The sequence below is a fragment of the Pinus tabuliformis genome, chromosome 5_2 (genome assembly GCF_031772625.1).
Source record: "Pinus tabuliformis cultivar Carrire ecotype Pingquan chromosome 5_2, CPIR1, whole genome shotgun sequence".
Classification (NCBI taxonomy): Eukaryota; Viridiplantae; Streptophyta; class Pinopsida; order Pinales; family Pinaceae; genus Pinus; species Pinus tabuliformis.
The window spans coordinates 937,683,751-937,700,010 of NC_142306.1; the positions used below are offsets into that span (position 1 = coordinate 937,683,751).

The 16,260-nt window shown below is 36.9% G+C and overlaps 1 protein-coding gene across 1 annotated transcript in view; it reads right to left on the bottom strand.

Annotated features, from left to right (window-relative positions):
- Window positions 1-16,260, bottom strand: part of LOC149162352 (uncharacterized) — a 187,476-nt gene that overhangs the window by 143,738 nt on the left and 27,478 nt on the right. Inside the window, exons 2-5 of the mRNA XM_089437229.1 lie at window positions 13,632-13,756; window positions 7,709-7,867; window positions 6,661-6,744; window positions 6,416-6,552 (exon numbers count right to left, since the gene is read on the bottom strand). Coding sequence (XP_089293355.1) covers window positions 6,416-6,552; window positions 6,661-6,744; window positions 7,709-7,867; window positions 13,632-13,756 — 505 coding nt within the window. The remainder of the gene's footprint in view (window positions 1-6,415; window positions 6,553-6,660; window positions 6,745-7,708; window positions 7,868-13,631; window positions 13,757-16,260) is intronic.

Sequence of the window (16,260 nt, forward strand, 5' to 3'; positions counted from 1 at the left end):
AGCTCCCGGTTTGGGAGCAAATCCCGGAGCGATTTTTTAAAAATATATATATTTTTATATTTTTTAATTTTTGATACATATATGTCAACAAAAACATGTAGAATGATAAATTAGATATAAAAAACATAAAAAAGCATAGATTGAACCATATAACAACAATCATCTAGAAGTTATAATCTTCATCAACCACGTCCGCAAGTTAGTAACATAGTAACATACAACATATTGAGTCTCATGATTCATCAATCTTAAAGTTTCAAGCTTTCAAAATTCAATATATAACATTTATCATCATTGATCACCAAAGTTGTACTTGTAAGCTAAGTGTAACCATTACAACAAATAATATCTAACATGAAATGAAATGTTATAAAATGAAATGAAATGAAACAACTTTCAACTTTGATGAAGCATCATATTCATAATTCATTACTAATGAGTTATAATTGCCAACTTCAAACTTAAATTGTCATATATTGTTTAAAAAAATATCATAATAAATATGAAAGAATCAATAGTTATAAAAGCTACTAGAAACTAGAAAAGAGAAGTAAATCTATTATCTATTTCTTATGCTTGGGCCTCTTGCCACCACGAGAAATGTCTAATTTTTTAGTCTTGTTGCAAAATCAAGATCTTTGTCATTAATATCACCCTCCAAGCATTAATATCCAGAGGTATCTTTGTCATTACCTTTGTATCTGTATAGGGATCTTTGTCATTAATATCACCCTCTAAGCATTAACATAAGATAGAAAAAGCATAGCATGTCAAGTCAAGATTTTGTTAGAAGGGTCATGATAGAGGAGTTCGACAACCAATGTCACTAACATCAAGGTACATAGAGGGATTGGTACTCTTGATTAAATGAGTTCCATACCCTAATACATGACAAAATTCAATGGAAACATTGCAATCCCCCAATCCTGAAATCCTGAAAAACTGATAAGTCTGCTGGATTTTGAATGAAATCTAAAATTCTACTTTCTCCATATGAAATCCAATGAGGACGAAACCACTCTCAAACATCCTGAGTCATTTCATGGTAATGTTAAAAATTTAAGTAAAAGGATGAAAATGAAAATTAAAGAAAATGTCACTTTTACTTTAATAATTTAACATTACCATGAATAGCATATCAATACTAGGGCCTAGACTTGATCATTAAGTTGCCCCACTCAAAAACTATTTGTTTCTTTCAAAAAAAATTGCATTTCGAACATTACTACAAAAAAAAATGCAAAAAAGGCAAAACGCTCCCGAAAAGGCAGGGAGCGAAATTTTTTTTAGGGAGCGCGCTCCCGCCCGGAGCGCGGATCGGGAGCGGGAGCGGGAGCGGGGGGGGGGCGCTCCCCCGCAACACTGCTACGAGCACTATATTTAGCATTCACTTTCTTTAACAGTGTGATCTATTGTTCAATTATCCATCGTTGAACATACCATTATAGCTTTCATGCTCTCTATAATAACGTCCCAACACCTTCTCCACCAATCATAGCTATTTGTCAAACTTCTTTAGAATTTGATCATGCCTACAGTGATTACTTCAAAATTCTATGGTTCCACTACTCCATGAACTATATTCCTTATGTAAATTTCATGTGACCCTTGTTTCATTGCTTCATTAATGGCTGTTAAAGCCAACAATTTGGTATCAAATTTGTATGTTGTTGCTTTTGTGAAATAGATGAAAGTTTTAATGTATTGGATCAATTTTTCGGAAGTGTTTGTGGAAGAGTTGTTGTGTATGGACAATGCAGCGTAGATTTGTGCATTTAGACGGACTTGCATATTCGTGAAAGAACCAACCAATGCTTGCTCGCCTTAAATGGGAACAAAGAAGACGAAAACAGTTCCAAAGAAAGAAAATAAATAAGAGTAACAAAAATAAAGAAGAGTCAACCATTTAACCGCAAAATTTCAAAGATCACATTTGCAAATCAATGTTTAATGGAAGGTAATAGAATTTTAAAAGAATAAGTAACAATGTTACAAGAGACTCTAGAGATAGGAAAACAAGAATGGCAAAGCATGAAGACAACATGGCAAACCATGAAAGAATAAATAGCAACAAACAAGGATGTGATAATTTCTAAAGCAACTCAGGTAGATACACAAGTATCTCAGCAAACAGACCTTTTGAAAGAGAATGAAAAAAAGAACAATAGGAAAGACAGTCCAAAAGAAATCAAAGCTAGAGCTTAAGACGCTTATGGTTACATAAAGACAGAGGAAGAAGAAGATGCAAGTGCTCGTAGAGCACAGGGAAGAGAACACAAAGAAAGAAAGGATAGGGAAACAAACTTTATTATCAAGGGAATAAAAGATTATGGGAAGAATGAAAGTACTCTCAATTTGACAAGAGGTTTTCTGAAATAGAAACTACATTGGAAAGGGAAAATTTGCCAAGCAAGGAGGGTGGGGAAGATATGTGAAGAGAGGCCTCGACCCATAAAAGTCAACATGCAAACCGTGCAAGACAAACACCCATCTCTTGGGCAAAAAGAAACTCTTGAAAGGCTCACACTTCTTCCTAGATGAAGATTTAACCACCAAACAACAAGAGGAGAGAATTGAAGAAGTGGAGAAAATTAGAGCAGCAAGAAATGAAGGGAAAAGGGCATGGTTGTACAATGGTAAAACAGTTATTGCAGTGTTTGGGCCTCTAGGCAAAACAGGGCAACAAGCTAGCAGTAAAGAAAAAATAGAGAATTTGATAATAGGGAGGAAAACAACACGATCAGCATGGATGAAAAGGGGTGAAGACTCAAATTTGAGTCTTATGTGCCAAACTGTGTATCAGTCAAATCCTACCCAGGTCTACCTGAGTTTAGTTTGTTGGAATTGTAGAGGTTACCCTTGGATAAGGGGACCTAGGTTAGGGACTATTATGGAAGGTAGAGACATAATTTGTCTCACAAAAACTCATGAACATGATGGTTGCAAAACTCCTGTGTTTGACGGCTATTTGAAGTTAGCAGTTTGGAACAAAGTAGCAGAAAATAGCAAAGAGTATGGGGGATACTAGTTTTAGTGAAAGAAAAAGAAGGTCGACACATTCACTTAATGAAAAAAGATGCAAATAAACAATATTTATGGTTCAAAATCTCAGAGAATGAGAATCACATAAGAATTGCAGCATGCTATTTTGTCCCTCAAGTCTCACAAACTTACAAAAATAAGGGGCTAGACAGCAAGGATCTGTATGTAGCTTTAAAGCAAGATATTGTCGAGTACTCTCAGTGGGGAAAAGTTCTTTTAATGGGAGATTTCAATGCTAGAACGGTAAATCAACAAACTAGTATTCTTTGTTGCAAAGAGGATCACAATCCTATTTGGCTCACTGAAGAGGAGAATCCCCAATGGGTGAGGTATTCAGAAGATGACAAAGTTAGCAACCATTTTGGAGAGGAGTTGCTTACCCTGTGTGGTGCTTTCAACTTAATTATTTGCAATGGTCTAGATAGATGGAAAAGGTCTGGGAACTTCACTTGCAACACATACAATGGGGAAAGTGTCGTGGACTGTGTCATTTGTTCACAAAGCTTGATAGAAAAGTTAGAGGAAGTTAAGATTGGAAAGTATATTTAGGACTTAAAATCAGACCGTGACTCAATTTATATAAAGTTATCATGGTTAGAAGAAAGGCAACATAGGAGGAAAACCCAATGCTCTTGGCAATCACTATCAAGGGGCAAAATTTTCTAACACAAGGAGAAAACTAGTTTCAAAATCTTCAACAGTCATGAGTTCACAAATATAATTCAAAGTGCACTTGAGAAGTGCAAAAGAGCAAAAAATAGGAAATCAGAATCAAATTGTTTTCCTATAAATGCTTGGTTTGATGAGGAATACAAAATGGCAAGGAGAACCTTGAAAAAGGCAAGTAAGGAGAAGATGAATGTAATGTTATACAAGCAGATACTAAAAAGGAAAAAAGGTGAGTTCATGCAAACAAGACGAGAAGAGTTAATATATCTATGAAAGAATAACCCAAAGCTTTTTTGGTAGGAACTTCAACCAAGGAAGAAGCAAATCGAAAATAAAATTACAGCCAATCAATGGTTTGAATATGAAAGACATCTTTATGAGAAAGAATCAGAGGAGAAGCCTTCCCCCACGATCAACACAATTACAAAGCTCTTCACGTTATAGGAGGTGGAGATTGGAATTAAGAAGCCGAAAATAGGAAAGGCAAAGGGCTTGGTTGAACTTCAAGGCTAAAATGGGGAATGAACACCCTTGCACCACACATCATGGAAATATTCAACATCATTTAGCAAGGATTCCCAAGGGACTGGACAACTAGCCTAGCAATACCCCTTTTTAAAAGTGGAGACATTAATAATCCTTCCAATTATAGAACAATTATGATCAATCCTTTGTTTGCAAAGCTTTTCGGCAACATGATAGAAAATAGAATCATTAAGTGGGCAGAAGTAAAAGAAAAGAGGGAAAAAGGACAAGTGGGTTTTAGGCCAAAGCATTCTACAATGGATCATGGTATCACGTTGAGACACATTATTGAAAAGGTTTGGGAGGACAAAGAAGAAGTAATCTCCTGCTTTGTTGACTTCAAAAAGGCATTTGACACAATCCCTAGAGATAAGTTGTGGCGTAGAATGGAAGAACTTGAAATTCCTTTTGCATTATAGAGTCGTTGTCCATAGACTTTATGAAGAGGTGAAAGCCAAAACTAGAACCTCAGCGGGTATTTCAAAAAGCTTTAGAAGTGACATTAGAGTCAAGTAAGGTTGCCCTCTATCCCCTACTCTTTTTGGTTTATATATTGATAAACTAGTAGAGTAGCTAAATCTACAATGTGGAGATAGTGTTCAGTTGGGGGTGTTTGTGATAAAGCTTTTTTTAATTGTTGATGATCTTGTATTGATTTCTAAATCGGCCCATGGATTGTAGATGCACCTATATGCCCTTGAGCATTTTTGTATAGCAGTGAGGATGCAAGTCAATACTAGCAAGACCAAAATAATGATTTTCTCTAATAAAAGGAAGGAAAGCCAACATACATTCTTATTTGAAGGCAACATTCTTGAAGAAGTAAATGAGTACAAAGTACCTCAGGATTGATTTCAACAACAAACTTAATTGGGAGGACTGTAGAAAGAAGAGAATTTTAGGAGGGTGGAAAGCATGATATGCTCTTCAAAACAGGATGTAGAGAGGCAGAGTTATGGGATTCGAAAATGATTAAAGTGTTTTTTGGACTCCTAGTTTGTCCAATGATGCTATATGGGTGTGAATTGTGGGCTAGCAGCACCCCGTCTCAAAATGAAAACAAATTCAGAAAATCCAAAAACGCTTGATCATGAGCAAGTTCAAAATAAAAGGTTCGATATCTTATGAGATAATGTTGGGTGAAACACGAGCAACTTTCATCGAAGCAAGTGTTATGGTGCGGCTCATAAGATATCTAAAAAGAATTGAGCAAATGGGAGTACATAATGTTATCTTGAATGAAGGCATGAGTGAAAGAAAAAAAACATAGATGAGACAAAACTACACATGGATGCAAAAATGAAATATCTACCTCAATGCTTGTCCCACAAATAACAAGGAGCCAAAGAATTCTGTTATGGAGAAGTTTTGTAAACGGGTATGGGGTAAAGAGTTCGGTAGAAAAAAGAAGTACTACATTGAGGAATTCAACCCTACGTGTGATCTACAACAAAAAGAGTCACTGGAGCTAGCATTCCGTGGAGGGCAAAGGTTCTTATTGCTCAATTAAGAACCAACTCGCATCAACTTCGGTGTGAAACAAGACGGTGGAAAAGGCCTAAAGAAGCTTGGGAAAAACGAATGTCTACATTTTGCGCCCCTGGTGCAATAGAATCAGAAAAACATTTCAATTTGGAATGTGATGCGTTCAACGACATCAGAAAAAGTTATGGGAATATGTAGCATCGGTTTCTTGGCATTGTCTTTTCACCAAGGAGATTGTTGGAAGGTTGAGCCAGCACATCATCAATTTGAATAAGAAAAAGATTGAATAGCAAAAGGCAAAAAGCAGGGAACTGATGGTCCCATAGACTAGTTTTAGTCTCACCAACGTTAAAATATCATTTTATTTTATAAAAAAAAATCCAGAATTAAATACAAGTGACCACTTCCAAAACAAAAAAAATACATGCTTGAATCCTCACTCATTGACTAGAAAAGTGAAAAATGTCATATGTCGCTTAATATTTATCCCAAAAAAAGTACCACATAAGAAAATGGGTTAGGTGAATACGGTATAAAAATATGGTATAAAACAGACACGTACATAAAGATTGAGAATGTAAACATAGTAGATTGCCGTCACTCATATCAAACAGTTTTCACAACCTTATCTTTTGCATATTGTTCTGTGTCCATGTGTTTACCAGATCTGGATAATCACTTAAAAAAACTTTACCTATGAATTGCAATAACTTGATCATTTGACTTCTCAATGAAATGTTCATTTGTCAGAGATACTATCCTTTCCCGCACTTGCTTACTTGCATCCAAGCGTTTTAAAACTTCAAACTCATACAGAACTGGGGACTCCCTCTATGTGACAGACAGAAAAAGGCATTAGAGCTTCAGCATATATGAAATAATTCTCTAAGCACATAAAACTAGCAGACAGTGATGAGATTATAACAATTGGATGCTTACCACTTTTCTTAGTTCAGCTGAGACATTTTCAATCATTGCGGGTGTCGTTATCCTTCCGATATCTAAATCTTTATTCAAATTGGTCTGCAATTAAACATTGAATGAACAAAGATAAGTATAGAGAAACTTCATACGGAGGAGCTAACAACTAATGCTGACAAATCATGTCAAAACACGTAACCCTCCGTGATGCAAGGGGGCTATCGTAAATTATACAACATTGTACTGCAGTATAAACCATATTAAAATATCTACGTTTCCATCTTTCCCGATGCAAACCAAGGGCTGAAATTTCCTGAACTGTAATTATTTCCTTTGTCATTCATGTCCTTTAAAAACTTTCTTCCAGGACTAAACAACTGCCCTGCATACTTGAAAATTCCAACGGCTTTGCATTTCAGCAGAGGTATCCCATTTAGTTGGGTGCAAAATTTCTTTCTAGTTACATAATTCCAAGTTTAGCTATTTAACTGTTCTTAATTAGTGTCCTGTTGACTACCATGGTGTACCTATGCAACATTTTCATACTTGTATTGGAAAGAAATGCAAATTCTCAGGAAATTTTCATCAAAAATGAGGGAATCAATGCTAATCCTCGGTTTTCATAAATTCATTCAACACAAAGGTTTCAACTTGTTGCAAACGAATTTTGCATGGCAAATAAATACATACACAGGCCGACTGATAACCACATCATACAAACATAACATTGGACGTGCTAGCACAAATAATATCAACCAAGCAATCATCTTGACGTTCGAATAACATCCCCTCAGATAACCTTAAAAGAAAATGGTAAGTAATATCTACAATGCTGGTAAAGATACATGAAGATGCTAAAAATATATAATTATATAGGGAAATGGCACTCAAATATCAGCTTGAAAACTGAAACAAAAGAGAAATAGTGCAAAAGTGAGCCCTGGTGTTCAATGTTTCCAACAAGCTTTCAACCAGATACGCTTTATAAGTTTATATTAGCTGCAATTACATTTTAAGTGAAGTACCTATCTAAGCATCTAGTTTCATTAACTGGAAAATAAGATACCTTCATATTCTTTTGAATGGCTTGAAGAAATGGTAAGGAATCTTTCAATGATAGTCTCATTATTCTAGACTTGAAGTACAGCAGCAACACATGCTCATCATCAGCCAGCATTTGCATTTTTATAATGTCTTGAAAATTAATCTGCTTCGCTGGGTTTACCTGCAAGATAGTGCACAACATATAAATTTGCAATATGAATAGAATAATTTTTTGGTGAAAATTTGTACAAGGAAATAGTAGCAGCTTGTACTACTTCAATTGAACGATATCATTACTATGCTGTTCGGAATTGTAGTCACTCGTACGATTCAAATTCATGCAGCATAATAGAATATATAAATGCATAGACATAACGACGCCACTTCTCATATCACTATCTCTAAGTGAATGCATATGCTACTAGGATGCGGGTGGGATTTTTATTGACACTTCCAATTGTTAGAATATGCACATGACAAGTGCCCTTGAAATTTAATTTAAGTTGCTTTCCCGGGTTTACCTGCAAAGTAGTGCACAAAATATAAATTTGCGGTATGAATAGAATAATCATTTGGTGAAAAATTATACTACGTAAAGAGTAGTAGCAGCTTCTAGCACTTCAGTACGCTGTTTGGAATTCTAGTCTCTCTTGCGATTCGAATTCATGATGCATAATAAAATATATAAATGCATAGCTATAACGATGCCACTTGTCATATCATTATCTTTAGGTGAATGCATAAGCTACTAGGAAGCGGGTAGCATTCTTATTGGCACTGCCAATTGTTAGAAGATACACGTGACAGATCCCCTTGACTTTTGCTTTTTCAAAAGCATTGTTAATTTTTACCAGCTATGCAAAGGTATCTTATGTTGGACAAATGACAACTTTTTGACATTACAATGTACAGTAAGAATAGCTTTAGAATACAGAATTCAACAATTGGTGCATTCATAGGATACTAAATGTCACTGAGTTTGAAATTTTAGATTCGGTTGATGAGATTTTTGACCTAAAACCTACAACATCCATGTGTTTCCAGCAGCCCTAAGCGTCGCCCCGCCCAGCCCAGCCACCATGGCCCTCCCCAAGGAAGGTGCAGCTAAGGGTTCTTCACTCTTCAAAATAGTGGTAGAAACAGGAATGAGCAAGCTGGCAGTGCCAAAAACAAAGAGTGGCACTAACAAAACCTCGTCCAAGCGAAATTGAGGGTGGTTGCCAACCAAGACTATAGAAAAACCCTACAATGTAGATACATAAAGATGAAAAATCAGCATCTTCATACAATGTATGAAAGGTGTAACTAATGACTTTTACATTGATCATGACTCTCTTTTTACATTGCTTTGACTCTTATACACACATCAGATGGTCTCACATGGATGCTTGAAGCCCCTCCTTGATAACGATGTCTACATAGACATGGTCCTATGGAGGACGTTGATGATGACATCTTCTACACTTGATTGAGGTCATTCCATCTTCCCTGGACAGTGTTAGCCTTCTTGATGACATGGTACCCTTCTAGAGACACTTCACCACCCATTGGAGACAAGACATTGCACATTAGAGATGAGACATTGCATCTATACCTTGACAGGGCACTTTGATGATGGACATTCCACCTCGGATGATGGACATGGTACATTACATGATGATGGGACACCTTTGATGATGACATCACACCTTTTGGAGTTTGATGTGACCATTGATGATGACACGTTGTGACTTTTGAAGACAATATTCCACTTTTGGAGCTCTTACTTGCCACTTGGAGGTAGCCATCCACCTTTAGAGAGAATTTATACTAGAAATGTGGCCTTGGAGCACACATTTGAGAGCACAACATGATATTTTGATCATCACTTCTCATTTATGAGGCATCACCAAGGGTCTTGAGGCCTATCCACTCTTGTATCATGGATATCTTATGTATTGTTGTCTTATCTCTAAGGTTTGTAAGAGTTAAAGGCATTATTTTATGTTTTTAGGGCCTTTAGTGGATGGGGATGAGGAAGTGCTAGATCTCTCATATAAATAAGAGAAGCACTCCTCACTTGTGAACCATTGCTACTTGTGGAGATGTCTTGCTACGTGTCTCCTCTTATACTTAGTTTTGGCTATGGATGGATAACTAAATGTGCCTTATTGGGGAGACGATTTGTGGATGACTTAGCAAGGCCTATGTATTTGCAAGCAATGATTTCTTGAGTCTCTCTAAGTTTTGTGTTTTGTGGATTTATTTATTGAATGTACGAAGTGCAAATGTGCTTATCTACTCGTGAGAGTGCATTCTCTTCTTATTATTCTTGGATATATCATATCTTTTAAACCCTAGGAAGGTTTCTAGTGGAGACTCTTCCCTTGATTTATATTACTAGGTGGATCTTATTGAGTTAGTAGTGAACAACCCCAATTATCATCCTAGTTCTTATTACATTTCTTCAAGGGAGGGCTTAGTTAACCCCATATGCCCAAAAAAAAGTAGGCACTAGTCTTACTCCCAATGGTAAAACATTAAACTCAAAATATTACCATTTATTTTATGTTTTAAGGATTGTAATAGCTATATATCCATTTTCAGCCATAGAATAGCTTGACATTTTGCATAAAAGTGCATTAAAGTGGATTGGCATTGATCTTATCTTCGTGTTTCGCATCGCTGATTTATTTTTCCGCCCTTCTAGGGTTTTCCATCTTACTTCTTAGGGCCGTTATGAGCTTTAAAGTTTCAGATTTAGCTAGTTTATCAAACACGAGTTTAATTCATAATTTCAAACCTAGTTTGCACTGAATATTACATGTTCAAGGGCTTATTAATTTGATGTTGTTCTAACTTATCTGGCTCTTTGAAATTTATCATTTTTGTGCTAGTTGAGCAGCAGCCATAGTTTTATATTGTTTTGAAGTGTCTCAGGTTTCCTTATTTGACCAATATTGACTTGTTAAACATCTTAAAATGTCTTAGAACTTCTTTCACTTAGATCTAGAAATTTCCCTAATAAACCACTTTATTATTACTTTGAATATCAAAGCTTAGTGTTGGTTGTGAATAGTTAATATAGGAGTCCTTCCACTTCTTGTCTTCTACATGTTGATCTCCCTACTCCTATTCGTTGATGACAAGGTCTTGTTGGCCTTTAACCCCGAGGGCTTTCAGAGACTGATAGATGCACTAGCCAGTTTTTGTGACCTCTGATAACTGATGGCCAACTTACCTAAAACCAAGGTTTTGATCTTCAATCCATCAAAGCACCCTCTTACATATTTACATTTCTACAACCAAGGGACATAAATTTAGATCACCATAGCTTACACTACCTAGGAGTATAGTTCATGAGGCCTCGTTTTGATTTGCAGCAAGCACTTCAACCTTGACTTAGTAAAGAATATGGTTCCCTAGCCCTCATCAAGAGACAATGATTCTAGGGGAAATTTCATTACATCTCGACCAAACTCCATCTCATGGAAACGATTATCAACCCACAGTTCTATATGGCTCCGAGATCTGGGGGTCGAGCTTATTGTAAATAGATTGGAGAGAGTACAAACCTTTCTTCTCAAGCATATCATCTAATGGACGTAGAAGATTCCATAGCCCATCATTTAGGCAGAGATTGGCATCCACCCTTTCTGCCTCAAGCTCATTTTCCACCTGGTTTCTTTTCTTCATTGAATGTGATCTCTCAGAGACTGCCATTAGGCAAGAGTGGTATCCCTACCTTGCATTTTGCTCCTCAGAGGCTCTCCCCTCAGATCCTTCCCCAGCCAAGGTGTGAGAATGGTCCTTAGTGGCATCTTTGCTTCTTCAAAAGATTACTATCTCCCAAAGTCCATGCCCCTGTTCAGATTCTTCCTTGATGTGCCACCCCATCTCTTGTTAATGAGATGAGTATTGGACCAAGCTATCAAAGAGGATATCTACAAATTGCACATTTGAGTCACTTAGATCTCACCTCCGATGAGCCAGGTCTTGAAGATGTATTTATACCAAGAGCACTTTTTGGAGCTATATGATGGCATGATCGCCCACCCCCCTTATACATGTAGACATTGGATTCACTCACTCAAGATCCCTTTGGCACAGTTGTGGGTTAGCTCCTATCAACTATAAATAGGGACAGGCTACCATATACCACGATCTAATAAGATTTTCCAAGTTTGCCACCTTTAGGAGGCAAAGTCAGAGATGCACCTCATTTTTCAAAATCCCCTATACTATGAGATCAAAGGGCACTATCATTGTGCCTATAGGGACACGAAAGGATCTCTCTCTAGTTTATTCTGGCACCATGATCAAAGACAATAGTCTCCACTCCTGCATGCTATGCCCCACCCACCCTGCCACCCTTAGGACAATTAGACCAATTACCTCATATTTCCTGTTGATGCGTCAGATCAGAGCAACAAACAACAAACAGAGTTCTAGAACACACTACACAATAGGATGGTGAGACCTCGTGTTTCTCCACAACCTCCCCCTTGGGAGACCACCCAATCTTGAGATCTATTCGAAGGTGTCAATCTATACAACATGCCACACATCCTCAAAGCATTAGAGAGATTAGCTCCACATGGAAAAGAAGAGCATGCCATGTCCATCAAAATACCTCACAGACCTAGAGGAGCAACCAAAGATCCATTCAAAGTTTCCTTCTTTCAACCTCAAAGGTCAAGAGTATGCCTCAATTGTACATCCCCCCACCCACCCCCCAAATCATGCAGCTAGGGTCCTTGATGGTTCTAGATGGTTTCGATCACGAGCAAGTGCCCAGTTCACCCTGCTTACCCTTGGCCACCAGACTCATAAGGCGCTGACATCATCAGCTCCATTGTCTAACTTCCCTCTCCTAACAAGTTCTTGGGTTGAGTTGTCCACCTTTCTAGCCTTGGGAAAACTCACTTATTGTTTTGTACCACCATACCTTTGTCACAATTTTATATTATATTGTTATACTAATGTATGTTTCTTCCTTTGTATTATTTTCAGCATTTTCTAGGAGTTGCACTGGCACTCCCACATTATATTTATGTTCGTTGTACTCTTCAATCCCATGGACTTACTTTTGTGGTCATTTGTCAAACATTAATAAAACTACCTTATCTTATCTTAGGAATCTTGAAGCTACTAGGAAAGCCTTCCTTGTATAGGGGATCTATCCTTCACTAAAGAAAGGGAAGTGATTGCCTAGGTGACGGTGGTAACACTTCCATGTTACACTTGTCTTAGCACTTTGTTAAAGGCTTTGCACAAAGGTGGTATATTTTATGATAACACACACTAAAACTACTTGTTAAAGAACTAATAGAGAGCTACACTCCCAAGGAATTGAAGCCCACTTCCCAAAACTAGGTAAATTTCACTATGATTAGACAGATTATTAATGATTTATGTGTATTTGAAACTCATGTGGTTCCAGGACAGTCACACTAATGATAACAGCCAAATTAAAATATATCAGAAAAGGAGACACAAAACTTCCCAAATAAACTAAATATTCTAGTATTTCACGACTCTCCCTTTGCAGTCTTTCAAGCATTAAGACCGTGACCTTTTCCCTTGCTACTGCTTGAGCAATGCAAGCCAGAGACATGTAAAAGGAAACAATGATAAATTAAGCTCCAAATGAGAACAAGGTCCTGTTCCTGGAAAATGAGTACCTGTCCATGACAGGGAAACCCTTTAAATGCTGTGCATGGAAGCAATCTAAAACAGTGAGAACCAAACAAGCAGGCCCAGCCAGTCAACAGCCACCCAGAAAATCTAGGCCAGGCTCACATACCAATATAATTATAGAAGCCATCTTAATAGCTGACAAATTACTTTAACTTGTGTGATATTACTGACTTGTAAAACTTTTGTAGAAAAATTAAAAACCCCAAAGTTATAAAGCAAAGACAGACTTCATCCGTGAAAAAGGAATCAAAAAAAGATAGCCTTACCATATGCCTTCCTTGTCGAACTCCTGCACTCTTCATTTTAACAATTGAAGCACTCCTAACTCGAAATATTGTATCAGTCAGTCCACAATTCTGATGGCTATGTTTCTTAAGAAAGAAATCTGTCCCTGCAATGAAGAAACATGAAGTAACATAAATAATACTAAATACAGTAAACATCCAAAAATGCAAATCCCAAAACCTTAAAATTTCAGGTCCTCCCCCTCGACATTAAATTACTTTGTTTAAGTGTTCAGTATACTGTTTCAAATATAGAAACAGAACACAATTATGATCTTAAAATCAGAATATATACTATTATAAAATTAACACAAATTACACAATAATGTTTTGAATAAAATGCTTCTTTTGAAAAGTGAGCTGCCTGGAAGCCACCGCAAGCAAAACCATTTCTAAGTAAGCCCCACTTCAAAAACACCCAAAAGGATTACAAAGAGCAAAACTGCCACTTGGGCATACAATAACACTAACATCAGTGCAAGTGGCACAAGTACAGAAATAACAGTAAAGTCCAGTGCACATAACCAAAAGTATAGAAATCAATATTCTTAACTCAGGCAGGTGACAGGATAAGGACCAATTCAGGGGGATAGTTATCATTCTCCTTGGGGGTGGGCTCCAGACCTTCGTTACCATGCTCAAGCCCATCGAGGATTCTCTCTATCAGAAATGGCAAGAAAGAACTGCAGGTAGTTGGCATTCTAGAATTGTAGACAAGGGGGACAATTGTGGCATTATTCCCTAGTCTCACAAACAGCCCAGAGACCACTCTGTCATGGCCTTCCATTAGACCTCTTAGATTGATTTGAACATGCTGAATGGGCCAGAGACGGAACAGGAAGTTCTTTGTTCATCGCGCGGGGAGCAATGCCAATACTCCAGCAGCTAGCACTAGTGTGCCACATCCTGTTTAACAATATGGACTTGCATGGTAATCAGCATATATAGATTAGGATAACATAGAGAACTGTCATAGTAGAAAAAAAAATTGACAGCATATGCCTTATTAAACATGGCATTGTTTTGCTCCCAAATAGGGAAAAGGACTTCAATTATGATAAGCTACAATGTGGCACGTAACTCAATGAACCAAGGAACCTTATACCCTAAGAGATTGTCTTTCCATGATATGAATGTTAAATGTAACGACCTATCTATAAATATAGAGAACGCAAGAATAATAGCAGGCATACAATGCATGCATATGATAGCTACATATGCATGTGTCGCATACACCGCACTAGTATTTATATACTAAATTAACTATAAGTATTAAATATCATGACACTTCTTCGAATAGAGGTTCTACTCATCCATCAACACCCATATTGCTTAATGTATCATGATTAATGGGTAAATACTAAAAGAGGGCTATATAAATTATATATTTCAGATTATTAATAAAAATTATATTAATAAATTAATAAAATGATTAAAAATATATATAAGAAATTAATTAAAAGGGTACTTAGTATAATGTTATAATCTTAATATTAAAAAGAAGTACTTTAATAAATCATAAAGAAATATAATTAATTAAATTATAAATGAAATAAATATATACGTGACCATAACAGAGATATATATGATACGTGACATGGAAGGTGTCACCAAAAGGCTAAGCGGTGGGCTGCTGGTGGAAGAGCGGCCACCGCCAAGAAACCAGATAAAAACCACTGAGCAGAATTTTAGAGGGAGCCGGGGAGGAAGGAAAAGAACGGAGGAAAGGAAAACTGAAGGAGGAAGAACATCATAAACTGAAATTATCCACAGGAAGAGCGCGGATTGTTCTGAGGTTTCTGGGCACGGGGGAACAGTCTGCTTCAACTAAGAAGCTTACTGGACTGAGTAGCGAGGATCTGCTCAGTTTGGCTGGGTGGATTCGGTCTTTTGGTAACCAAAGCAGAGTAATTGGATACATCAGCAACCGCAAGTGCACAGGTAAGTACCTTCATTAATCCTGTTAGTTAATTTTGCAAAAAAATTCAAGAAATAAATTATAGGTTCATGATAAAAAACCCTTTACTGTATTTACATATGTTTTACGGTCCTTACACTAATTATGCTTTTATTTAGTAAATCTATAATTTGCTAGGTAGTAAATTGCCAGGTTGTTAGGTTCAAGGGAATTTAACATCTGTATCATGGAAGGACACTCTCTTAGGGGATAGGATTCCTTTGTCCATTGAGTTATGTGCCACATAGTAGCTTACAATGTTGCACGAAGCGGGAGCGAAGCGGAAGCGTTTTTTGGAAGCGGGGACGCCGAAGCGTCATTTTCCAAAAATCTAGGAAGCGAAGCGTCCACGGAAGCGTCTGCTATATATATATATAATTTTTTTTGCATTTATACTCAAAACAAACATCCCAAATACCAAATTAATTGTAGAAGACATGAAAACATGCATATTTTTGCATAAATCAAGATAGATATAACATCCATTGTACATTAATGATCTAGAATCTAGATTCTTCTCCTCTTGTCTAGCCTTTGCCTCTACCTCGATTGTCTAGGGATATTAGTCAACATTGCCCAATTTTGATCAAACTACCTAATTCAAGACTTAAAATATGGTAGAAAAAGCTTAACATGTTTGATCGATGATTTTGA